Source organism: Salvelinus fontinalis, chromosome 28, assembly GCF_029448725.1.
Source record: "Salvelinus fontinalis isolate EN_2023a chromosome 28, ASM2944872v1, whole genome shotgun sequence".
Classification (NCBI taxonomy): domain Eukaryota; kingdom Metazoa; phylum Chordata; class Actinopteri; order Salmoniformes; family Salmonidae; genus Salvelinus; species Salvelinus fontinalis.
Genome location: NC_074692.1, coordinates 24,220,634 through 24,248,459, shown reverse-complemented (window position 1 = coordinate 24,248,459; position 27,826 = coordinate 24,220,634). Strand labels below are relative to the sequence as shown.

Below are 27,826 nucleotides of genomic sequence, written 5' to 3'. Positions count from 1 at the left end.
TCTGACTTTGAACCTGTTGCCCGCTCATTCCTTGGCTTCAAGTTACCGGTTCCCTCAATATGAAAGCTGTCGTCATGGATACAAGCATATATAAACAAACAGAACCTTGGTCTGTCCATCACCTTGCCCCGTGTTGATCTGCGATCTAAGAGCATGTGAGCCATTACCAGGCTAACTGACAAGCTGCCTACGCTAGCACCACATAAGTCAATATTGGCTTTCCCTGCACCTACCGAAGGAGCAGCACGGTCAAGGGAAAACCAGCAGTAGACCTAGGCTAACTCAGAACGTTCCTCTGGTGGTTGTTGGGATTCACTTCAGGTCTTATGGTCCACAGGACAAAACCAAATCATCAGTCATCACCCAAGAAAAAAAAAAAAAACACCTCGCCACCTTTCTGTATGTTGGCTACAAGCTTTATTTAAGTCCATGTCTGCATCCGCAGGAATCCTCCTTGCTTCCTGACATTTCATGGTATTGAAGGATTAGGTATTGTAGGACTGTGGCAGTGGTTTAAATTTCACAATATACCAAGTGAGTACACAAACACACCTGGAGAGGCACGTGCAAGTCACAAAAATTACATCAAGCCTTCAGTGAAAGGCACAGGTGGAAGGGTCATTAAGGAGTCCCACAACTGTTACAAAATCTCTAAATCCAAGATCAAAACAGCACTATCAGCTGGTTTGGGTTTATATTGACTGTACAGTATTTCACATGACGTGCTGGTTTGTGCATCCAGTCACTAATCTTAATCTAAGGAATTAGACTACACGATCAACCTGTACATTCAGTCAGTCAATGTATACCGACATAACACATGTCAATGTGTCTATAAATTGACTGACATGCTTGAGGATGATAAACCCTCTCGGTCTGTGGTGTTAATAGACTGGTACTGACCCAGAGATAAGAGCCCATTGTTCCAGCTCCCACATTCACTGTCCAACATACCAGTGTAGGGGGGTTGGAGAGGCATGCCTTTGGGCAATACATTAGGTTCCTGTAAACTGTTTAATAGAAGACTATTTGGGGCATAAGAGTAAACTGTTCAGGAGTATATGGGGCAGGGAACAAGGGTTTGGTCCTCAACAAACTCAACAGTAGGCCTATAAGTGATTCTGGGTCTTGAGTCAAGATGAGTGAAATCCTATAAGACAAATTGTCATGCATGTGCTCAGAGGGAGAGCGAGAGAAGAGATCACACTTAAATTTACAATATGAATGCATCTGTTGCGTTCGTTACCACAGTAATCATACAAACCCTTGAAAGCTGAACTGAAACCACCAATTTAGATGTTGAACCTTGCAGCAAGTGAAGTGTCAGTTGAGAATAATGTTAAGTTCCCTATAAAATGTTACAGTAAGATTTGTTTCACAAGTGAGTTCCTTGTCAAATGTGTGGGGGGGATGTTCAACACACACAAGGTGTTAGAGGTTATTATTAAAATCACAGTAAAGTCCAACTTCATTCATGATAATATATATATATATTTTTTTAAAACAGGCCTCCCCTCCCCCATCCTTCTCACTCCATCAGGCCTCCTCCGTCCTTCTCACTCCATCAGGCCTCCTCCGTCCTTCTCACTCCATCAGGCCTACCCTCCTCCATGCAACCACTAATGACAAGTCAACGTCTGTCTGTAGGCTGAACCACCACAGCAGAGACAACACTCTGCCCCAAAACGTGTCAACCCAACAAACACACCATTCCCTCTCCTCTGTCAGCACTTACTGTCTCTGTGTGGACAACCACAACAAACATGACGTTATTATGGCAAGTCAGTCCATGCCATGGTACCCCATCATGTTGATTGATTCAATTAAATGGATATTTCACCCAAATTACAAAATGACACATTGGTTTCCTTACCCTTTAAGCAGTCTATGGGCAAGGTATGACTTTGGTTTAGATTCCTTGGCATCATTTCCACATGCTAACATTTGTTGCACAAATCCCATTCAAGTCATGGGACCGATATTATAAATTCCCACACATCATGTCCAAATCATCAGAAAGTATGTCAAATTGATTGTGAAGATCAACAAAGTCACTTAGAGGATTTAAACATGATGCATGGAAAAATGCTAATACCGGTCCCATGACTTGAATGGGATTTGTGCCACAAATGCTAAAATGGTAGCATGTGGAAACAGTGTCAGCGAAACTAAAATAAAGCATGGATTGTTGTCATATCTTGTCCATAGACTGCTTACAGGGTAGGGAAACCAATACGTACATTTGTAATTTGGGTGAACTCACTTTAACTTCATTGTAGAGTTTTATTGCAGAATGAACAGTTCCTTCGATCTGCCATTCATTGTAAGGTACTTTGTTTGTTCTACAGTCTTGCTAAGGAGGATTTGATAAAATTATAAAGTGATGTGATTCTTCAACAAAACCCTGCTGGTGAATGCCAAGATTCTACGGTACATAAGGACATTTTATTACAGCAAACTGTATTATGGCAAATCAATGGCTTTCTGATATCAAAGGAAACATGAGAGGATGTTGACAGACACAGAAAAAGCAACTCTACATGTACAGTACCAGTCAAAAGTTTAGACATACCTACTCATTCAAGGGTTTTTCTTTATTTTTACTATTTTCTACATTGTAGTAGGGAAAATGACCCAACACACCTCCAGGCTATATAAGGGCAATTTGACCAAGGAGAGTGATGGAGTGCTGCATCAGATGACCTGAACTCCACAATCACCCGACCTCAACCCAATTGAGATGGTTTGGGATTAGTTGGACCGCAGAGTGAAGGAAAAGGAGCCAACACATGCTCAGCATATGTGGGAACTCCTTCAAGACTGTTGGAAAAGCATTCCAGGTGAAGCTGGTTGAGAGAATGCCAAGAGTGTGCAAAGCTGTCATCAAGGCAAAGGGTGGCTACTTTTAAGAATCTAAAATATATTTTAATGTGTTTAACACGTGTTTGGTTACTACATGATTCCATATGTTTTATTTCATAGTTTTGATGTCTTCACTATTATTCTAGATCAGCACTCGTATTCTGGAGACACTGTGAATACAGGCCTAGATATCAGTTGGTCCAATGCTGCCATGCTGAGCCATAATGGCCTGGGAAAGTGGGAAATTAGTTCAACAGGGCTGAAGAATCTGAGTGGTGTGTCAGATCGGCACACCAGTCAGATCCGCTGTGTCAGATCGGCATACTTCTGAGCTAACGCTACCTGACATTAATCCACCATCTTGGAACAGTGCCATGGCCACATTCTACACACTGCAGCACTGTGGCTACTGAACTGGCCCAGGGGACTACAGGACAAACACAACCAGGGCCTGCCCTCGCCAAAAAAAAACAATAACAAATCCCAATCTGGAATAGAGGCGGTGTGACTGGAGGCACAGAGGGCTTTGTGTGGGTGGCTGATAGAGATAACAGCACACCATGCCATGTCCGCCTGATCACAGTGAGCACTTGATGAGAGTTGGTTGCATGGGTTGGAGAGGGCCGGCCTTCTGTACTGGCTAGCGCTCAAGTAGTGGAGGAGAGGGGAAACGCAAGAGTGTACATACACAGATACAAGGCTGGGAAGGCTTTACTGACACACCATTGTGGGCGTTTTAAATCACAGATGAAAATAAGAGGAAAAGTGTATTATTACATAAGCAAATGAGGAGAGAGGTGGGAGGAAAGAAAGAAACCAAGCAAGAAAAAGAGGACAAGGGTGAGATAAAGTGAACGAGAGGAGAAGAATATCCTGGCTCAGTCAGTAACAAAGCTCTCCAGCCTCTGAAGCTGCACTTCCGGGAGTGAAACAATGTGGTTGGTTGTGTACAACTACATGGCGAAGCACAGCTCCAACAACAGTATTTAAAACTCCTCAGCCACTCTTTCCTGCCATTGTAATCCTTGGGCGAGCCACCTAAACGTTTTTGCAGGTCGCCTGAGTCCAAACAGTGTAAAAAAATAAAAATGGTACTGTTAGACCTGTGGCCAGGCTAAACACTATATTAGCTAGTGATGCGGGATGGGGGGGGGGGGGGGGGGGTCGTTAGTTGCATATCACGATATTAATACTTTGACTCCAAGTATCGATAATTTTTTTTGCAAGGTAGTAGCTCTTCATCTTCTGTTTAAATAGTGAGGCAACATGTTTTGAGCACTTATTTCCATGACTGATTTTCTCATGCTCTCTCATCTTTGCAGCAGACATATAGTGAGCAATACGTTTGGAAAAAACAAAAATCACAGTATTGAGCTGCAATACATATAGAATCACAATACATATCGTATCAGCACCTAAATATCGTGATAATATTGTTTCGTGAGGTCCCTCGCAATTCCCAGCCCTCTCTAGGACAAATGGAAAAATCCCATACCAGTGACCAGTCCACATTAGCCAAAACTAAACTGCTAGCCAGGCCAAGTGTTACTAGCCTATATGGGTATTTCTATAAATTAGGGTACCAGTGAGGACTTCCTATGCAGGACAACTTGCTACAGCTGTTGATAAATCATTGATAATAATCTGCAAAAAAAAAGCTACAGTGCCTTCTAAAAGTATTCAGACCCCTTGACTTTTTCCACATCGTTACGTTACAACCTTATTCTAAAATTGATTTTTTATTTTTTTATGTAAAAAATCCCAGCAATCTACACACAATACCCCATAATGAAAAGCAAAAAACAGGCTTTTAGAAATGTTTGCTAATTTAATAAACAGAAATACCTTATTTACATAAGTATTCAGACACTTCACTATGAGACTTGAAATTGAGCTCAGGTGCATCCTGTTTCCATTGATCATCCTTGAGATGTTTCTACAACTTGATTGGCGTCCACCTCTGGTAAATTCAATTGATTGGACATGATTTGGAAAGGCACACGCCTGTCTAGATAACATCCCACAGTTGACAGTGCATGTCAGAGCAAAAACCAAGCCATGAGGTCGAAGGAGCTCCGAGACAGGATTGTGTCGAAGCACAGATCTGGGGAAGGTTACCAGAACACTTCAGAAGCATTGAAGGTCCCCAAGAACACAGTGGCCTCCATCACTCTTAAATGGAAAAAGTTGGAACCACCAAGACTCTTCCTAGAGCTGGCCGCCCGGCCAAACTGAGCAATCGGGGGAGAAGGGCCTTGGCCAGGGAGGTGACCAAGAACCCGATTGTCACAGCTCTAGAGTTCCTCTGAGGAGATGGGAGAACCTTCCAGAAGGACAACCATTGATGCATCACTCCTCCAATCAGGCCTTTATGATAGAGTTGCCAGATGGAAGCCACTCCTCAGTAAAAGGAACATTACAGCCTGCTTGGAGTGTGCCAAAATGAACCTAAAGGACTCTCAGACCATGAGAAACAAGATTCTCTAGTCTAATGAAACCAAGATTGAACTGTTTGGCCTGAATGTCAAGCGTCACATCTGGAGGACACCTGCCACCATCTCTACAGTGAAGCATGGTTGTGGCAGCATCATGCTGTGTTTTTTGTTGCCTGCAATCCATCTTGCCTGTAATCCATGGCTTCTGGTTGGGGTATGTACGTACGGTCACTGTGGGGACGACGTCATCGATGCACTTATTTATGAAGCCAGTGACTGATGTGGGGTACTCCTCAATGGAATCGGAAGAATCCCAGAACATAGTCCAGTCTGTGCTAGTAAAACAGTCCTGTAGCTTAGCATCTGCATCATCTGACCACTTCCTTATTGAGTGAGTCACTAGTACTTCCTGCTCTAGTTTTTGCTTGTAAGCAGGAATCAGGAGGATAGAGTTATGGTCAGATTTGCCAAATGGAGGGCAAGGGAGAGCTTTGTACAGTGGTTCCTCCTTTAAAAGTTGCGAGCTTACGCCGTGGAACTTAGAGGTAATTTGTGGTTTAGTACGATACCCTGCATCACCACTTCATTGCTCCAGACCAGCGCAAGACTTCAGTATTACTTAATAAAACTGTTGTTACACTAAGGTTTTTATTATTTTATTAGGATTATATTGCTCTTACTGTAGTACTGTAGGCCACTCCCGACCGGTCACATTGTACAGCGCCTGAGTGGCGCAACGGTCTAAGAACAGTGCAAGCTGTGTAGCTACAGATGCTGGTTCAATACCGTGCCGCCCTTGACTGGGAGACCCATGAGATGATTGTAGGTTTTTCTCCCTCTAAAAACAGAAATAAATCATTCTTAATAACAAACTAGCTTTATTTACAAATGTCTCACCCCATGTTCAAGAATGGCCTTTTTACTCGCTCATTTTACTTTATTTGAAAACAAAATCTCCAAAATATTATTTTTTAAACAAAGCGATTATTATTATTATTAATTTAGAATTATATGAAAGCCTGTTGGATATTCTCACAGATATATTATTAACCCTGTAATTAGCAGGACAATATATATTGGTCATGGCTCCCGAGTGGCGCACAATGGGACTGCTGTATCCACTGAAAGTGCGCGAGGTTCAAGGCATGAGGGCAGGGGGCACGGGATGGGCCGCAGAGCCGCGCACAGAAGACCGACCTAGCCAATGGGGAAGGGAGGAGGAGGAAGGGGGAGGGGGTGGACCCCAACCCCGCCACACTGGCAACAATTTAAGGGGCATTGCACTAATAAATGGCACTGACTAGGGAAACGTTCCCGCTGTTCTGTTCTTAGTGCCAGTCGGCAGTCAAACTAAAACAATGTAACTAATAATGGCATCTTTATGCTTTCATTAATAAAATAATGATAAAAATACTCTTTCAAAATGCCGATCCTTATTTAGTTATGGATCCATAACAAATTACTATGGGAATAAATATCACTGAATTACAGAAATATCCTCCAATCCTCTATATTGGCGGAGAGTCACGTCATATTTTTCGATATACTGTAGGCCTACCATAGGCGACATGAGTCTCACTAGTGTTGAGTAATGTGCTGTTAAAAGTGGTGTAGGTCTTATTTAAAGAGCATATTGAAGTTAGAAGCAATAAGATTTGAATCAATAGCCTACCACTATTTTAAGACTTTTTTGCGCTGCTCTGAGACAAGCATGGGGACTGGTCTTGATAAATCAATAAGATTTTATTTTCACTGAATCTCCATTTGGGTATTAGTTAGACTAGAATTAGAAAATTATGGTGTAGAAATGTTATGCTCTTAGTGTAAACTTCTATTTAACTAGGCAAGTCAGTTAAAAACAAATTATTATTTACAAGGACAGCCTACTCCTTTCCTCCCCGTCAGAGAATTTAACCCCGGTCTCCCGTGTGCCGCAGGACACTGAATTCTTTAGCTAAATAGCCCAGTACTGTACTCCCGACCATCATGTTGTACAGCGCCATATTTTCCATTCCATCCTAACGGAAACCCAGAGGGAATTTTCTTTTCCTTGGAATAGAAACACCATAATATTAATCAAATTAATTAAGCAAGTACCAGTTCATGGCCACACCTACTCATTCCAGGGTTTTTCTTTATTTTTACTATTTTCTACATTGTAGAATAATAGTGAAGACATTACAACTATGAAATAACACATATGGAATCATTTAACCTTTCTTGGGTAGGATGAAAAGCGTGCCCAAAGTAAACGGCCTGTTACTCAGGCCCAGAAGCTAGGATATGCATATAATTGGTAGATGTGGATAGAAAACACTAAAGTTTCCGGAACTGTTAGAACAATGTCTGTGAGTATAACAGAACTGATATGGCAGGCGAAAAACTGAGAAAAATCCATCCAGGAAGTGGAATTATTTTCATGTGGCTGTTTTTCAACTCAATGCCTATAGAGAATCCAATGGGTTAGGAATCAGATTGCAGTTCCTAAGGCTTCCACTAGCTGTCAACAGTCTTTAGACATGGTTTCAGGCTTTTATTTTGAAAAAAAAAACGACGAGTTAAAAGCAATTTTGGTCCGAGGACAGAGGAAGTATGCAGACCTGATTTGGGCGTGCTCCCGTCAGCACGCCGTTTGTTATTTTTCCTTTCTATTGAAAACGGTATTGTCCGGTTGCAATATTGATTTTAAGACAATAAACAACCTGAGGATTAATTATAAACATCCTTTGACATGTTGCGACAAACTTTACCAGTACTTTTAGTATGTATTCGTCTGCCTGTTGTGACCGCCTTGGAGCCATTGGATTACTGAACAAAACACGCAGACAAAAGTGTGAGTGTGAGTTTTTGGGACATAAAGAGGGACTTTATCGAACAAAACAAACATTTACTGTGTAACTGGGAGTCTTGTGAGTGCAACCATATGAAGATCATCAAAGGTAAGTGATTCATTTTATCATTATTTCTGACTTTAGTGACTCCTCTACTTGGCTGGTAAATGTTTGTATGCTTTTTTACATGGGGCGTTGTCCTCAGATAATCTTATGGTATGCTTTTGCCGTAAAGCCTTTTTGAAATCTGACACAGCGGCTGGATTAACAAGAAGTTCATCTTTAAGCCGATGTATAACACTTGTATATTTTATGAATGCCTATTATGTGTATTTCTGTATTTTGCTCTGCAATTTCACCGGATGTTGGCCAGGTGGGACGCGTCCGGAATTTTCCTAATGACAGTCAAGTAACGAACAACTGTTGTGATGTTGCATCGCATGTGCTAAAGAGCTTGAAAAAAGGTGTTCACGAGGAATGTCCAGAAGGTTTGTGTCTCATTCGTTACGCCAGTGAAGACAGTTGTGTATGGATCCACATTGGATCTAATATCTTTAGCAAATTGATGTTGATTATCTGTTGTCTGCTTGACTTACAGCAGGGTCTCATTAGATTTAACAGAGAAAGCATCAAGGTAATGTGTTCATGTTTTCATGCGTCGGATTGGACACCAAGTCTACTGTGCGCAATTGTGTAGGATAGACCCAATTGTGTAGAAAAGTCCATGTAACTATTGTAGCCAATTTATTGATAAGTTCTCCTGCTCCCTTATAATTATCTGTGATTTCATTTTTATCTGTTTTTGTGAGAGATGTGGCCACTTTTGTTTGTTTCCCGCTGCTTCAATTGAAAGGTGTTGCGGTAAAACCACGTGCGGTTATTATGAGATCAACAACATCTAATGTTGGCTTCAACTTGGATGTCCATACAAACTCTTCCATTAAAAAAGATAACTGGTTTTTGGTCACTTTCTAATTATAAAAACAGTGATCGCGAGATTCAAATGGTGAAATTAATGCTACAACTATTCATGGTTTTATTGTGTGCCTGCATCGGCCACATAGGCTACAGATAAATGGCCATGAATGCATCAAATCTAATTAGTCAGGCAATGTCCACATTATTGTCACATATTTTTGAATGTAATCATTTGAATTTCAGTGCACTGGTAATGGCCTACTTGTTTGACACTTTTTGCATGCTTTTTGCAGGGAGGGGTGGGGTTCTATATTAGACCCTATATGTACAAATATATCAATACACAATTGTACTACACATTGAGGTCCTTGAAAATTACAATTAAGTGCTTGAAAAAGACCCTGAAAGTCCTTGAATTTGACATTCCAATGCCTGTATAAATCCTGCTAAAAGGATGTATAGCCCTAGACCTACGTTGTTGTATAGGTGGAGTTATGGGTACATTTTCATATGGAACTGCATGAAAATCTTCTTTATTTTTGTTTCAAACCACATTTACTCCATTATTTAGACAGACCCATATACAGTAACACCATTTGTACCCTTTGTGTTACTCTACTATGCGCACAGTAAGCCTGTCTTTGAGAGCTATCATGTTATGAGATTGTGTGATACTAGTGACACTAAGGTTATTTTTGCATGTTTGATCAGATAGCTCCATGCTCCTGTAAGTTAAGTTAAGTTGTTTTGACTAACTAAATGATAAAAGACCAGACAAATGGTAAATAACATTTTGCCACACTTGTAAAACTGGAACTTAAACTTAATTAGTTCCCACTGTTCCTAGGCCGTCATTGAAAATAACTGATTTGCCTAGTTAAATAAAGGTCAAATTTTAAAAAATGTAAAAATGAAGAAGGGTAGTAAGGGTAAAAATGTAACTTCCAAAAATGACACCCTATCAAAAAACATGAACAAGCTGACATACTGTTTACTCAGTACTACAGGTACAAAGTCCGCCTATGAGCCTATCAAAGTGTCAAGGCCTGTCACTGCACTACAGTTTGGTTAAAACGAAGGTAGGCCTACATTTTGTTTTTTGTTAAGGCTGTGACTTGTGAGCTACCAGTGTGTTACCCTATCATACCTGTAAACCACAGGTGTATTATCAATGCAAATTAAGAAATAAAGTCCAGACAGACACTCAGAGTGCATTAACCCCATTTACCAGAGAAGACAAAAGCAGCATGGTTTAGATGTTCCAATCAAGCCATTCTCCCGGGAGCTGTTGAAGGGCCGACTAGACTGGGGCTGCATGCCTGCCCTGTGCCTGTGACTCCTGACTCCAGAGTGAAAGCAAAGCAGGGTTAGACGGGTCCTAATCGCACTGCCTGACTCAGTCACTAATAGCCTAATTAGCAGCCAGCACCATAATCCTAATCCCAGATGACAAGTTTCCCAGAATAGAGGCTTCACCAGCGACGGAGGAGAGAGATGCGAAGTCAGCGGTGCTGCTGAGTGCTAGTTTGTCACCAGAATCCCTATTACACTTTAACAGACAGAGATCCATGACACCAATAAGGTCTTAAATCAGGGTTCCTCAACTGGTTTTATTTGGCCCATAAGACTGTAAAAAACACCAAGAAATCTATTTTCATTTAAGAAATTTGTTCCCAAGTATTCCCACGCATAATAGAGAGACAAGACTTGATCATGTACAAATATAACCAAGGTTTGAAATGATTATGTTTTAGTCAAACATATCTGTTTGGGCTTCTTGCGTTGAATTTGCAGTCTACAAATTATTTGTAATTATGTTCCGGCCCCCGACCATCCGCTCAAGAAAAAGAAAAAAAAGTCCCACAGCTGAATCTAGTTGATGATCACTGTCAAAAATTATCCCACTATCAAGTCTCTGTTCTCTACTAAATCAAAGTCCACGTTCTGCAGTCAAACTTTAATACAACATCTCATCAGGGGAGTCAATGCAGAGTCATACCAGTGCACAGCAAACTCTGACCTCAACACATACAGGCTAGAAGTGTTTACACCACCTGCTGACTGGTGATGTCACCATGGTACAGCTATAGCAGATTAAGTTTTGGTGTAATTATTCTGGGTTGCTTGCAGAGGTGTGGTGTGGTGGGCAGTCCCAAAAACAGCATGTGAGAACACGAGAGGAGAGGCTTCCTGTTCGGTTGGGTGCCTTCATACAGACGACAGGAAGTGGTTCAGTGTCAGGCACGGCACACTCAGAGCTCTCAGGAAGATTACATTGGTTAATAAAAAATAAGTTGTGATTGGTTTTGATAAAACAATGTTAAAATAACTGTATTAAAAATTCTTTACACTAAACTTTAAAATGACTTTGTTGGCCCCATGTCAGAGACATTGTGGGGTTTAAAGTGTTAGTGTATAAGCTAACATGAACTTCATGAGTTTCATTCTCCCTTAGTCCCAGTTTGAGCTGTTAGGTTACATGATTTCAAGCAGCGTGAGTAGCTGTCAGCAGGAGAGCTAGTCTAGCTTCTCCCACACTCCATCTCAAACACTTCAATGAGCCGCAGCTTACAGCCATCCGTCATCTGATGACAGCACACGTGCGAGCCAAAAAGCACTCACGATATCTTAATCTACAGCACCAAAATCGCTCTGCTCCTAATGCTCCCTCTTCCTACTACACCGCTCTTACCCCTCCTTCCATCCATTTCTCCTCTTACTGTATGGTCTCCTCATCACTTCACTCATATCATCCTCCTCTCTCTGTTCTCTGCTCCTCCCTCATCTTCTCTTTGAAATCAAACTGTATTAGTCACATGCGCCGAATACAACAGGTGTAGACCTTACAGTGAAATGCTTACTTACGAGCCCCTAACCAACAAGTTAAAAAAAAATACAGATAAGAATAAATAAAAGTAACAAGTAATTAAAGAGCAGCAGTAAAATAACAATAGCGAGACTGTACCAGTAACCCCCTGTATATAGAGTCAATGTGCGGGGGCACCGGTTAGTCGAGGTAATATGTCCATGAAGGTAAGGTTATTAAAGTGACTATGCATAGATGACAACAACAGAGCGTACCAGCAGTGTAAAAGAGGGAGAGAAGCAATGCAAATAGTCTGGATAGCCATTTGATTAGATGTTCAGGAGTCTTATGGCTTGGGGGTAGAATCTGTTTAGAAGCTCTTGGACCTAGACTTGGTGCTCTGGTACTGCTTGCCGTGCGGTAGCAGAGAGAACAGTCTATGACTAGGGTGGCTGGAGTCTTTTACAATTTTAGGGCCTTCGTCTGACACCACCTGGTATAGAGGTCCTGGATGGCAGGAAGCTTGGCCCCAGTGTTGTACTGGGCCATACGCACTACCCTCTGTAGTGCCTTGCGTTTGGAGGCCGAGCAGTTGCCATACCAGGCAGGGATGCAACCAGTCAGGATGCTCTCGATGGTGCAGCTGTAGAATCTTTTGAGGATCTGAGGACCCATGCCAAATCTTGTCAGTCTCCTGAGGGGGAATAGGTTTTGTCGTGGTCCCGGATCCAGTTGCAGAGGGAAGTGTTTAGTCCCAGGGTCCTTGGCTTATTGATGAGCTTCGAGGGCACAATGGTGTTGAACGCTGAGCTGTAGTCAATGAATAGCATTCTCACGTAGGTGTTCCTTTTGTCCAAGTGGGAAAGGGCAGTGTGGAATGCAATAGAGATAGCATCATCTGTCGATCTGTTGGAGCGGTATGCAAATTGGAGTGGATCTAGGGTTTCTGGGATAATGGTGCTGATGTGAGCCATGACCAGCCTTTCAAAGCACTTCATGGCTACAGACTTGAGTGCCATGGGTCGGTAGTCATTTAGGCAGGTTACCTTAGTGTTCTTGGCCACAGGTACTATGGTGGTATGCTTAAAACATGTTGGTATTCAGTGAAGACACTTACCAGTTGGTCAGCGCATGCTCGCAGTACACGTCCTGGTAATCTGGCCCTGCGACCTTGTGAATGTTGACCTGTTTAAAGGTTTTATATAAACATCGGCTGCGGAAAGCATGATCACAGTCTTCCAGAACAGCTGGTGCTCTCGTGCATGTTACAGTGTTATTTGCCTCGAAGTGAGCATAAAAGTAGTTTAGCTTGTCTGGTAGGCTCGTGTCATTGGGCAGCTCTCGGCTGTGCTTCCCTTTGTAGTCTATAATGGTTTGCAAGCCCTGCCATATCTGATGAGCGTCAGAGCTGGTGTAGTACGATTCGATGCTTTGCCTATTTGATGGTTCGTCGGAGGATATAGCGGAATTTCTTATAAGCTTCCAGGTTTGAGTCCCGCTCCTTGAAAGCGGCAGGTCTAGCCTTTAGCTCAGTGTGGATGTTGCCTGTAATCCATGGCTTCTGATTGGAGTATGTACGTACGGTCACTGTGGGGACGATGTCGTCGATGCACTTATTGATAAAGCCTATGACTGATCTGGTGTACTCAACGCCATTGGAGGAATCCTGGAACATATTCCAGTCTGTGCTATAAAAACAGTCCTCTAGCTTAGCATCTGCTTCATCTGACCACTTTTTTATTGATCTAGTCACTGGTGCTTCCTGCTTTAATTTTAGCTTGTAAGCAGGAATCAGGAGGATAGAATTATGGTCAGATTTGCCAAATGGAGGGTGAGGGAGAGCTTTGTGTGCGTCTCTGTGTGTTGAGTAAAGGTGGTCCAGAGATTTTTTCCTCTGGTTTCACATTTAACATGCTGATAGAAATTTGGTAAAAACGGATTTCAGTTTCCCTGCATTAAAGTCCCGGCAACTAGGAGCGCTGCCTCTGGGTGAGCGTTTTCTTGTTTGTTTATGACAGAATACAGCTCGTTCAATGCTGTCTTAGTGCCAGCTTCTGACTGTGGTGGTATGTAAACAGCTACGAAAAATATAGATGAAAACTCTCTAGGTAGATAGTGTGGTCTACAGCTTATCATGAGATACTCTACCTCAGGCGAGCAATAGCTCGAGACTTCCTTAGATATCGTGCACCAGCTGATATTTACAAAAATAAATAGTCTGCCACCCCTTGTCTTACCAGACACCACTGTTCTATCCTGCCGGTGCAGCGTACAACCAGCCAGCTGTATGTTGAGTGTCGTTGTTCAGCCACGACTCCGTGTAGCATAAGATATTACAGTTTTGAATGTCCCGTTGTTAGTTTAATCTTCTGTGTAAGTCATCTATTTTATTGTGTCCAAAGATTGCACGTTTGCTAGCAGAATGGAAGGAAGTGGGGGTTTATTCGATCGCCTACGAATTCTCAGAAAGTAGCCCGCCCTCTGGCCCCTTCTTCTCTGCCTCCTCTTCCCGCAAATCACGGGGATCTGTGCCTGTTCCCAAGAAAGCAGTACATCGTTCACGTTGGGCTTGTCAGACTCATTAAAGGAAAAAAAGGATTCTGTCAGTCCGTGGTGAGTAATCACAGTCCTGATGTCCAGAAAAATAAATAAATAAATGAACAAAAAACAATCGGTTGGGGGCACGTAAAACGTCTGCCTTCTCCGCCGCCATTTTGTTGCTCCCTACGCTCAACGACTCCTCCTCTCTTACCGTTTGGCCTCCTCCAGGTGACAGAGGTACTCGTAGGCAATGTTCTGTCGTCTCCTCTCATCCATCTCCTCCGCCGAGAGCCTCTCATCGTCCTGAATGGCTGCAGATGAAAACAAAAACACAGTTACAGCCTGATGCACAAACCCCAGTAATGAGAGGGTGGGAATCATCTGCTGTAATCATCTTGGACTGGATATAGTTCTCACTGTGTTCTTATGAATTAAGAGAATCATAAGAACACAGAAAACCATTATCAACATGATAGGATCTTTTTGGCATGCATTCTTAAAAATCACAACGAATCAGAAACCTGCCTAGTAGGATACTTGGGACATTATTACCTTACTTTAAAGAGAGCGTGGGGACATCGCTTACATTTGACAAGTTCATTGGGTTGGGTTGTGCCGTGGCGGAGATCTTTGTGGCTATACTCGGCCTTGTCTCAGGATGGTTGGTGGTTGGTGATATCCCTCTAGTGGTGCGAGGGCTGTGCTTTGGCAAGGTGGGGTTATATCCTTCCTGTTTGGCCCTGTCCGGGGGTATCATCAGATGGGGCCACAGTGTCTCCTGACCACTCCTGTCTCAGCCTCCAGTATTTATGCTGCAGTAGTTTATGTGTCGGGGGGCTAGGGTCAGTTTGTTATATCTGGAGTACTTCTCCTGTCTTATCCGGTGTCCTGTGTGAATTTAAGTATGCTCTCTCTAATTCTCTCTTTCTTTCTCTCTCTCGGAAGACCTGAGCCCTAGGACCATGCCTCAGGACTACCTGGCATGATGACTCCTTGCTGTCCCCAGTCCACCTGGCCTGTTCTGCCTGCGGCTATGGAACCCTGACCTGTTCACCGGACGTGCTACCTGTCCCAGACCTGCTGTTTTCAACTCTCTAGAGACAGCAGGAGAGGTAGAGATACTTTTAATGATCAGCTATGAAAAGCAAAATGACATTTACTCCTGAGGTGCTGACTTGTTACACCCTCGACAACTACTGTGATTATTATTTTTTGACCATGCTGGTCATTTATGAACATTTGAACATCTTGGCCATGTTCTGTTATAATCTCCACCCGGCACAGCCAGAAGAGGACTGGCTACCCCTCATAGCCTGGTTCCTCTCTGGGTTTCTTCCTAGGTTTTGGCCTTTCTGGGGAGTTTTTCCTAGCCACCGTGCTTCTACACCTGCATTGCTTGCTGTTTGGGGTTTTAGGCTGGGTTTCTGTACAGCACTTTGAGATATCAGCTGATGTAAGAAGGGCTATATAAATACATTTGATTTGAATTTGATTTGATTGTCCACCCTCCCTTACAAAAGCCTGGAAGGAGTGAGAGAGCCAAGCTTTCTGGTAGGTGGCTTCAGACTAACATCACATCTCGCGCGCACGACTGACTAGATCAGTCAAACAATGTTTTTATTTGATACATTTTTCTCCATATTATGTCCATCTCCGATAAGCTACCCAGGAAAGGGCTAAGAATTGCTCATATTAATATTTGTAGCCTTAGCAAGTTATTGATTTCATGAACCATTTCTTACATCGGATAACATTCATATACTGGCCATCTCTGAAACTCACTTAGATAATTCCTTTGATGTTATATCCATGTATTGCTACTGCTGTGACATCTACAGAAAAGACAGGAATGCCCATGAGGGAGGTGTTGCTGTACAGTATATGTTCAGAGCCATATTCCTATAAAGCTTAAAGGAGGATGTTTTTGTGTCAAATGTTGTTGAAGTGTTGTGTTTGCAAGTTCACCTGCCTCATCTAAAGTCACTAATTTTAGTGTGCTGCTATAGGCCACCAAGTGGTAACAGTCAGTATTTGGATAATGTCTGCAATGCTTAATAGTGTGTGTGATGTTAAGAGATATCTATTTTCTGGGTGACCTGGACTGGTTAGCAACTAGCTTTCCTCTCAAGAGGAATCTTCTTACTGTGACTAATGCCTGCAATCTAACCCAGGTTATCACTCAACCAATTAGAGTGTATACCAATAGTGTTGGATCTGTGACATCCACTTGTATTGATTATATCTTCTTTTCTCCAAAGTGATATCAGTTCCCATTGTAGTGACCATAACATTGTGGCAATAACAAGGAAAGCCAACATGCCAAAAGGTTGTGTTATCTTTTGTTGAAGATGTAAAAAATGTATGTTGGTCTGATGTGTATGAGGAAGTGAATCCAGATGCAGCACTAGAAGTATTTGTAAAATTATTAAATTTCATGCATTGACAAGCATGCACCTGTTAAGAAATTAACTGTGAGAACAGTTAGAGCCCCCTGGATTGATTATGAATTAAAACATTTTATGGTTCAAAGAAATTACGCAAAAAAAAAAAAAAGGCAAACAAAGGCTGCTCAGCTGATTGGTTGACATATTGTAAATTGAGAAATTTTGTGACTAAACTTAACAAAAATAAGAAATTATATTACCAAACCAAGATAACTGATATAAAACACAATGGAACAAGACTTGAGTACTTTAAATGATATCATGGATAGAAAACTCATTCATCTCCATCGCTCATTGTAGTTGATGGGTCATTTATAACAAAACCTTTCAATAATGCCAATTATTTCAATTATTATTTCACTAGAAAAGTGGAAAAACTTAGAAGTTAAATTACATTATTGAACAGTGAATCATCATATTTTTGCATAAAATATCTAATAATGAAAAAGAAGGATTGTGGTTTGGAATTGTCAAGTTCGTGTGGGAGAATGTGAAAACACTATTGTTATCCAGCAATAATGATAAGCCACCCGATATAGACAACCTTGATGTGAAACCATTGAGAATGGTAGCAGACTGTATTGCCATCCCTATTTGCTAAAGCTTAAACCAAAGCCTAAAGGAGTGTGTCCACAGGCGTGGAAGGAAGCTAAAGTAATTCCACTGCCGAAAAATAGTACAGCACCCTTTACTGGCTCTAACAGCCGCCCAATCAGTTGGCTGCCTGGTCTTAGTAAACTGATGGATAAAATTGTGTTTGACCAAATACAACGCTAATTTCCAGAAAACAAGTTAAGTACGAACTTGCATATAGATAAGGGCACTCAACTTGTACTGCACTGACTCAGATGCCTGATGATTGGTTAAAGGAAATGTAAAATAAGATGATAGTTGGAGCTATATTGTTAGATTTCAGTGCAGCCTTTGATGTTATTAATTATAAATTGTTATTGAAAGAATCTCACTTGCTTTGGCTTTACATCACCTACATCTCATGGTTGGAGGATTACTTATCCAATAGAACCCAGAGAGAGTTCATCAATGGAAGCTTCTCTAACATCAGATATGTACAGTGCGGTGTCCCTTAGGGTAGTTGCCTTGGGCCATTAATCTTCTCTATTTTTACAAATGATTTGCCACTGGTCTTACACGGAGCTAGAATGACTATGTATGAGGATGATTCCACACACTACATGTCAGCAACATAAGAAGTTACAGTCAGCATCAGAATGGGTGATGAATAATAGACAGGTCTTAAATACACTAAAAGCATTGTATTTGGTTCAAAACATTCTAAGACCGAAATCTCAACTGGAGTTGTGTATAAAGGGTGTGACCATTGAGCAAGGTGAGGAAGCTAAACTCCTAGGGCAATTATCATGATCAAGTCATATTGACAAAGTTGTTGTGAAGATGAGGAGTATGTTCGGTATAAATGATATTATGCTTTTGACACAAAAATAAAGTGTACTAGTTGTTCAAGCTCTGGTCTTGTCCTATCTTGATTACTGTCTGGTAATATGGTCAAGTGCAGCAAAGATAACCTAGCAAAGCTGCAGCTGGCTCAAAACAGAGCAGTACACCTTGCCCTTTACTCCACATAGAGAACTAACATTAACATGCACGCCAGTTCTTCTCTTGTAGTTATGAGAAATATTGCTGTAATGAAAATTCCAGATTGTCTACATAATCAAATAACATACAGCTCAGACACCCATACTGTACATACTAGAGGTCGACCGATTAATCGGAATGGCCGATTCATCAGGGCCGATTTCAAGTTTTCATAACAATCGGGAATCAGTATTTTTGGGCGCCGATTTGCCGTTTTTTTTTTTTTTTTTTACACCTTTATTTAATTTTTATTTAACTAGGCAAGTCAGTTAAGAACACATTCTTATTTTCAATGACGGTCTAGGAACGTTCTGCCTCGTTCAGGGGCAGAACGACAGATTTTTTACCTTGTCAGCTCGGGGGATCCAATCTTGCAACCTTACAGTTAACTAGTCCAATGCTCTAACACCTGATTACATTGCACTCCACGAGGAGCCTACCTGTTAGCGAATGCAGTAAGCTAAGGTAAGTTGCTAGCTAGCATTAAACTTATCTTATAAAAACAATCAATCAATGACTGTCATTGCTCCAATGTATACCTAACCATAAACATCAATGCATTTCTTAAAATCAATACACAAGTATATATTTTTAAACCGGCATATTTTGCTAAAAGAAATCCAGGTTATCAGGCAATATTAACCAGGTGAAATTGTGTCATTTCTCTTGCGTTCATTGCATGCAGAGTCAGGGTATATGCTACAGTTTGGGCCGCCTGGCTCTTTGCGAACTAATTTGGCAGATTTCTATGTAATTATGACAACATTGAAGGTTGTGCAATGTAACAGGAATATTTAGACTCATGGATGCCACCCGTTAGATAAAATACGGAACGGAATAAACGTTTTGTTTTCGAGGTGATAGTTTCTGGATTAGTCAAAGGTATATGGTTTAGAGAGAAATAGTCGACGAGTTATAATTCCTGTAATAACTTGCAGATGAATTTGAAAGGGGTTCCTTTGTTATTTTACCGTTCATGTCTTCCATAGAGAATGTCTTGATCTACTTCAAATAAGGTCTGTGTTTCGTGGAGGCTTAAAACTTCTTAAGGTTAGGGGGCGATATTTTCGCTTTTGGCTAAAAAGGCATACCCCTTTGAAACTGCCTATTTCTCAGCCCCCGAAACTAGAATATGCATATAATAGTCAGATTAGGATAGAAAACACTCTGAAGTTTCCAAAACTGTAAGAATTTTGTCTGTGAGTTAAACAGAACCGATATTGCAGGCTAAAACCTGAGGAAAATCCAACCAGGAACTGCCCCTGTTCTTGAGACCTCTCTGTTCCTATGCATCCTTATTGCCCATATAAAGGGATATCAACCAGACTTTTTCTATGGCTGCCCTAAGGTGTCAACAGCCTTTAGACATAGTTTCAGGCTTTTATTTGGAAGAATGAGCGTGAACGACCACATTGCGTAAGTGGATAGGTGGGGGCTCTCAGAGTGACTTGTGCGCAAAAGAGAAAGGCAGCCATTGTTACTCTCGGTCCTAGTGAAAAGCCAACTGTCCCGGTTGATATATTATCGAATAGATATTCGAAAAACATCCTGAGGATGGATTATAAAAAACGTTTGACATGTTTCTGTGGACATTATGGATATAATTTGGAATTTTTGTCGGCGTTGTCGCAACCGCTATTTCCGGTGGATTCCTGGGCATAACGCATCAAACTAACGAAGGTTTTTGGATATAAAAAATATCTTTATGGAACAAAAGGAACATTTGCTGTCTAACTGGGAATCTCGTGAGTGAAAACATCCGAAGATCATCAAAGGTAAACGATTAATTTGATTGCTTTTCTGATTTTCGTGACCAAGTTACCTGATGCTAGGTGTACTTATTGTTTTGTCGAGCGATCGATAAACTTACAAACGCTTGTATTGCTTTCGCTGTAAAGCATAATTTCAAAATCTGAGACGACAGATGGATTAACAAAAGGCTAAACTGTGTTTTGCAATATTGCATTTGTGATTTCATGAAATTATATTATATACCTGTGGCGCTAGGCTAGGCTATACTAGTCAGCGTTTCTGATGACAATTATCCCGGATCCGGGATGGGTGGTTCAGAAAGGTTAAACCGCCTCGACGTTTCGATACCCGTGTAAATCTCACCATGTAAGCCTACACGAAACACAGACCTTATTTTAAGTGAATCTAAAAATATCCTATGGAATAAATGAAGGAACCGCTTTTCAGATTTTGCTAGAAGGTGTCATGGGAGTTATGACTCGCACTTTGGTTGTCAATTCTTACCATGCCCATTATTAAAATAGGATTTCCTGCATATAGAAATTAAAGTTTTTGTTTTCAACATTCATCACAGGTAACTTAAACTCTATTTTTTTTCTAACAGTTGAGAGTATGTCTCCTAAGCAGACACTTCAGTATCATTGTCACTTAAGAGCGTTGTGCGTGTGTGTGTATTTATGTATTATATTAAGTTAAAATAAAAAAGTGTTCATTGTTCATTCAGTATTGTTGCAATTGTCATTATTACAAAAATGTGTGCGTGTATGATATATATACACTGCTCAAAAAAAAATAAAGGGAACACTAAAATAACACATCCTAGATCTGAATGAATGAAATATTCTTATTAAATACATTTCTTTACATAGTTGAATGTGCTGACAACAAAATCACACAAAAATGATTAATGGAAATCAAATTTATCAACCCATGGAGGTCTGGATTTGGAGTCACACTCAAAATTAAAGTGGAAAACCACACTACAGGCTGATCCAACTTTGATGTAATGTCCTTAAAACAAGTCAAAATGAGGCTCAGTAGTGTGTGTGGCCTCCACGTGCCTGTATGACCTCCCTACAACGCCTGGGCATGCTCCTGATGAGGTGGCGGATGGTCTCCTGAGGGATCTCCTCCCAGACCCGGACAAAGCATCCGCCAACTCCTGAACAGTCTGCGGTGCAGCGTGGCGTTGGTGGATGGAGCGAGACATGATGTCCCAGATGTGCTCAATTGGATTCAGGTCTGGGGAACGGGCGGGCCAGTACATAGCATCAATGCCTTCCTCTTGCAGGAACTGCTGACACACTCCAGCCACATGAGATCTAGCATTGTCTTGCATTAGGAGGAACCCAGGGCCAACCGCACCAGCATATGGTCTCACAAGGGGTCTGAGGATCTCATCTCGGTACTTAATGGCAGTCAGGCTACCTCTGGCGAGCACATGGAGGGCTGTGCGGCCCCCTAAAGAAATGCCACCCCACACCATGAATGACCCACCGCCAAACCGGTCATGCTGGAGGATGTTGCAGGCAGCAGAACGTTCTCCACGGCGTCTCCAGACTGTCACATGTGCTCAGTGTGAACCTGCTTTCATCTGTGAAGAGCACAGGGCGCCAGTGGCGAATTTGCCAATCTTGGTGTTCTCTGGCAAATGCCAAACGTCCTGCACGGTGTTGGGCTGTAAGCACAACCCCCACCTGTGGACGTCGGGCCCTCATACCACCCTCATGGAGTCTGTTTCTGACCGTTTGAGCAGACACATGCACATTTGTGGCCTGCTGGAGGTCATTTTGCAGGGCTCTGGCAGTGCACCTCCTTGCACTAAGGCGGAGGTAGCGGTCCTGCTGCTGGTTTGTTGCCCTCCTACGGCCTCCTCCACGTCTCCTGATGTACTGGCCTGTCTCCTGGTAGCGCCTCCATGCTCTGGACACTACGCTGACAGACACAGCAAACCTTTTTGCCACAGCTCGCATTGATGTGCCATCTTGGATGAACTGCACTACCTGAGCCACTTGTGTGGGTTGTAGACTCCGTCTCATGCTACCACTAGAGTGAAAGCACTGCCAGCATTCAAAAGTGACCAAAACATCAGCCAGGAAGCATAGGAACTGAGAAGTGGTCTGTGGTCACCACCTGCAGAATCACTCCTTTATTGGGGGTGTCTTGCTAATTGCCTATAATTTCCACCTTTTGTCTATTCCATTTGCACAACAGCATGTGAAATTTATTGTCAATCAGTGTTGCTTCCTAAGTGGACAGTTTGATTTCACAGAAGTGTGATTGACTTGGAGTTACATTGTGTTGTTTAAGTGTTCCCTTTATTTTTTTGAGCAGTGTATTATTAGTAACCCATGCTAGTTGTTGCATATTAGATCTCCCCTCTTTCTAAATTTCTAACAGATATCGTCATCTCTCACATGAAACCGTTCGCATGTGTGTTGCCCTTTTGACAACAGTGTTTTTCTGATATAAATTGCATTATTTAACAAACATTTACGTGTAGCCTACTGTCTTGTGTGCATTGCTGCGCTTATAAATGTGAAGAAATAGTTTAAAATAGTTTAGCTAAATTTTAGGCTAAATGTTCTGATCTGTTGCATCAGACTCATTGCTTTTTAAAGTTTTTTATGTAGCCTAGGCCTACTGGTTGTATGAATTTGGGATCTTTCGTCCCACAACTGTCCCAGAGTCTGTTTGGGCCATTTCTTTCTCGACATGCTGACCAATAGAATAGGTAAACGTTTGTACTATGGGGTATAGTAGATTGACATAGGCTAGTGATTTTTCTGTTTGTTACTCGTCTTGTTGGTTAGTAAATGTGGACAGTTATTCTAACATCTTCAAAGTGTACTCAGAACTCATTAAGAAGAACCGCACATCGTTGCATCCTGGACTTGCATGTTCTGTTAATATGAATTGCCATAATGTAAATGTGATTTCTGTCATTCTGAGCACTGTGAGTGGACACCCTAATCAGGTTACGTACCCAATACAGATGGGTCCGGTAAATGTATCAAATGTCTGGTAAATAAAAATGCTGCCAGTCAAATGTCCGGCGCCACATTTCCGGAAACCCTGCTACAGTATGCATGTAGTGGGCGAGCATGTAATTGATGGACCATTATTACTGGGAAGGGCTGAACTAGTTAAGTCTGCAGACTGATTAGACCCCTATGTTACTGGCATGACATACAAAAAATACCTTTGTTGCCCTCAAGACCCAGAGTGGAGAAGTCTAGCAGGCACATGCAGGCTTGGAGGCAAGCCTTATCTGACTGATAGGCTGCATCTCTCCAAACACCATTTATTCAGAATAACTGAGTATGCTGCTGACACACTGTCATACCTGCCCCTGTGCTCTTGAAATTGCAGCACAATCCAACCCACTATGCAGTATTTACACCCTGATGAACAAGTTAGTTAGGCCTAGAAATCTCACTAATGAATCCCAGCAGATAATTCCTGCACCATTGTTGGGCCTTATCAGCCCGCTACTGTAGAACTAATCTGACATCTATCCCTGTAGCTCCTGTGACCCACTCTCACTGACATCTATCCCTGTAGCTCCTGTGACCCACTCTCACTGACATCTATCCCTGTAGCTCATGTGACCCACTCTCACTGACATCTATCCCTGTAGCTCCTGTAACCCACTCTCACTGACATCTATCCCTGTAGCTCCTGTGACCCACTCTCACTGACATCTATCCCTGTAGCTCCTGTAACCCACTCTCACTGAGGCAGCAGACAAAGCCAGCTTACCCGACCAACAAGACTCGCCTCACCAGTCTTAATTTAGCCTTTATTTAACCAGGTGAACATTCTCTTTTACAATAACGATTAATGACCTTAAGTCTCAGTGAGGGGCAGATTGTGATGCAAGGGTCTGCTAAAAACAAAAATGAATTGGAGCCATGGAACTTCAACTTCTAGTTGAAGGGTCAATTTATAAGGGTCTGTTGGCCCTGAAATGAAAATATGAGAGGGGGAAGGGGGCACAGGAGAGGGTTTAGGCACAGGAAAGCACACACACACAGCAGGGGTCCATCTCTGAGCTGTGTGGGCCCAGGGGGAGATCTATGGTCAGAGCATCCGTCAGCCTGAATCCGCTGAGCCAGCTGTGTTATTGGAGAGGACCAGAGTGTGAGTAAACACTCACCCCAGAGGCGTGGGATCCCCAGCACAGCCATTACACACGCCACACTCAAACTTCCTGGAAGTCCTGCCTGCACTCAGTATGCTGGGCTATATTTAATCTGTCACTGCCTTCATCTGTCAGAACATCACTGGACATGATTTACAGACTTGATGACTCATTCCTTTGTTGAGGTAATGTTTTTCTATCCTGTGGGAGCAACAAGTTACACAAGGGGCTCTTAAATGCATGTGGCTATCAAATCCTTGAGTTGGGGGAAAGGGATATGGCCTTAGTCCCCCCATACTATGCTGAGGGCCCAAGTGCATAGTAGTACAAATATGTCAGAAGGGGTTCCAGATGAGGCATAGATATACACCACAGAGCAAAGTGGTACTGTCTAAGTCCAGTCAGAGGGCCACAGCCCTGCAATGAATCCCAATCCAGACCCTCGCCCCTACCAACTCGTGCAGAGGGCCCTCCATTGGCACGTGTTGCTGATGAAACTCAGACTTCGAGGGGAATAACGAGAGAATCAATAAACCCATCAACTTTGGGCTTGAATGATGCAATTCATGTTCCACATATAAATAAAATGCGAAATTAAATTTAACAAATTCCACATATCATTTTACAAGACATAAACCTTGGTAACAGTTAAACATTTAATTTGGGAGGTATTTCGTTTGTTTTATGTGTCAAGCCTCAAAATCAGACAAACAAACACACGTGTCTCATTCTTTTGTATGAAATTGAACAAACTCAAAACATATCGTGGTGCGTTGTCGGGAGGAGCTATCGGAGGTTATTAGCCACTACATCTTCAATCATTTTCTCTCCCTTAGCTTTGGAACACTCGTTCATATGGCGGAGGCACGCGTGAACAAAGGACAAAGGGGAAGGGACCGGTTTGGGATTCCGCACTGCTAGTGTTAGTTACTCTCTGCCCCTTAATTGATCAATTACAGTTATTGATTGGCTAAAGAGTCCATACACCTGCTTACCAAGGTCTTAAATCAGTCTCTGATTAAAAGACCACAACTTAAACCAGCTTACAGCGTGACCTTCCAAGCCCAGAGTTGTGCATCACTAATCAGATTGGTTTAGGCTAGTCTACATAATCAATACATTGACTCTTATGTAGGTTAGCCTAAGCCAATACATTGTATAAGTAACCTACATAAGAGTCAATGAAAATTGGTCAAACGTGTGAACTGATCAATTTAACATTATAATATAATATATATAATCATATAAAATTCCCATATAATCTCATATATATATTTAAATGAGAGTCGATATATAAAAACATGTCAAACTTCTAGGTAGGGGGAAGCCTTGAGGCAAATCGACTAAACAGAAATGCAGTGACAGTGCTTTTTATAGATGGCTGACAACGTCATGAAAACGATGCGCACGCTTCAATGGGGCAAAAGTTCTGGTGTTGTTGTGATTGGGGTTGCAAGTAGCCTAGTGGTTAGAGTGTTGGGCCAGTAATTGAAAGGTTGCTGGATCGAATCCCTGAACTGACAAGGTAAAAAATCTGTCATTCTGCCCCTGAAAAAGGCAGCTGGTTTAAGTTGTGATCCCCAGTAGGCCGTCATTATAAATAAGAATTTGTTCTTAAGTTCTTAACTGACTTGCCTTGTTAAATAAAGGTTCAGTAAAAAAAAAAAAGAGATAGATAGCAACAAACTGCCTCGTTTCATCTAGGTCTTTATACCATGTATTGTTTTGACTGATGTCCTGTCAATGCTAATTTAACAAAAATTCACTAGGTAGCTAACCAACAACTGTAACGACGTATTTGCGACAACAAGTGCTAATTGGGCAAATGTATTTCATGTTTTCAATAAACATTGGAAACTAAATATAGTTTACATGTTGTCAACAATCTAAGCCAACCCAGTCTGTTTTCCCCCATTGTTGCCCACGCATCAGTTTTGTTGCTAAACAACCAACCCATCTACTGGGCTCAAAACCCCAATTGTGTCTGATTAAACTCAGCAAAACCTGTTTTTGTGGACGGTTTCCCCCAAGAGCTCACTTGGGTGCTGAATCCAAAATAAGACTCCTAGATAAAGATCACTCCTACAGATAATTAGTGCCGGAATTATGGTAATGCATTAGTCAGCTTCGACGGACTACCTCTGCCCTTACAATAATAAACTCCTCATTTTGTGTTAATGGATGAGACAGACAGACAGAGACAGACAGACAGACAGACAAACAAACAGGGCAAACAATACCTTCAACCTTTTCTGTTTGGACCTATGCAGTTAGTCAGTTAATTTTAAACCGGTAAACAACAATGTCAGGCCAACAAACCAGTTGAGACATTTCCACTATGGTTGATAATGCAGCTAGGCTATCATTTTACTGGTTGAAATTGCAGAAGAAAAAAAAGACTATTGACCTGATTACCTAATTGAATATCTCTCACCATTGCACTTTGCCATTTGTTCTCAGGTCTGACTAAGCATAGGCTAAATCCTGTCAACAACACACAGGCCTAAAGTGATACAGGTAAGCATGTTATTGGCGTTTTTTCCAAGATATTTATTGACTTTGTTAAATTCCTGGAATACTCATACAGAAGTCATGCGTGGATTTCTTAACAGTAACAGCAAAAAGTTAATATTCAACCACTGGGAAAATGCCTTCTGTCTGTAGAGACCCTTAACTGTTGACTCTTTTGTGCACTTGGATGAGTCTTTTTACTGTAAAGATATCTACAGTACCAGTCAAAAGTTTGGACAATTACTCATTCAAGGGTTTTTCTTTATTTTTACTATTTTCTACATTGTAGAAAATAGTGAAGACATCAAGACCATGAAATGACACATGGAATCATGTATTAACCAAAAAAGTGTTAAACAAATTTTAGATTCTTCAATGTAGCCACCCGTTGCCTTGATGACAGCTTTGCACACTCTTGGCATTCTCTCAACCAGCTTCACCTGGAATGCTTTTCCAACAGTCTTGAAGGAGTTCCCACATATGCTGAGCACTTGTTGACAAATTTTCCTTCACTCTACAATCCAACTCAGTGGGAACCACACATCCATTCACCTACTCTGCGTCTCACAAAAACACAGAAGTTAGAAACAAAAATCTCAAATTTGGACTCATTTCCACCATTCTAATGTCCATTGTTCGTGTTTCTTGGCCCAAGCAAATCTCTTTGTGTCCTTTAGTAGGGATTTCTTTGCAGCAATCTGACCATGAAGGACTGATTCAGGCAGTCTCCTCTGAACAGCTGATGTTGAGATTTGTCTGTTACTTTAACTCTGTGAAGCATTTATTTGGGCTGTAATTTCTGAGGCTGGTAACGCTAATGAACGTATCCTCTGCAGCAGAGGTAACTCTGGGTCTTCCTTTCCTGTGGCGGTCCTCATGAGAGCCAGTTTCATCATAGCGCTTGATGTTTTTTGTGAGTGCACCTGAAGAAACTTTCAAAGTTCTTGAAATTTTCCAGATTGACTGAC

At 41.8% G+C, this 27,826-nt stretch overlaps 1 protein-coding gene across 5 annotated transcripts in view; it reads right to left on the bottom strand.

The window, feature by feature from the left end:
• The window catches only part of LOC129826471 (ras GTPase-activating-like protein IQGAP1), a 96,464-nt gene that overhangs the window by 67,419 nt on the left and 1,219 nt on the right, over window positions 1-27,826 (bottom strand). For all 5 annotated transcript variants that reach the window (XR_008755039.1, XM_055887233.1, XM_055887234.1 and 2 more), the window contains exon 2: window positions 14,605-14,704. Coding sequence is in view for 4 of the 5 variants with exons in the window: in XM_055887233.1 (XP_055743208.1) it covers window positions 14,605-14,704 (100 nt within the window). In the remaining variant the exon portion in view is untranslated. The remainder of the gene's footprint in view (window positions 1-14,604; window positions 14,705-27,826) is intronic.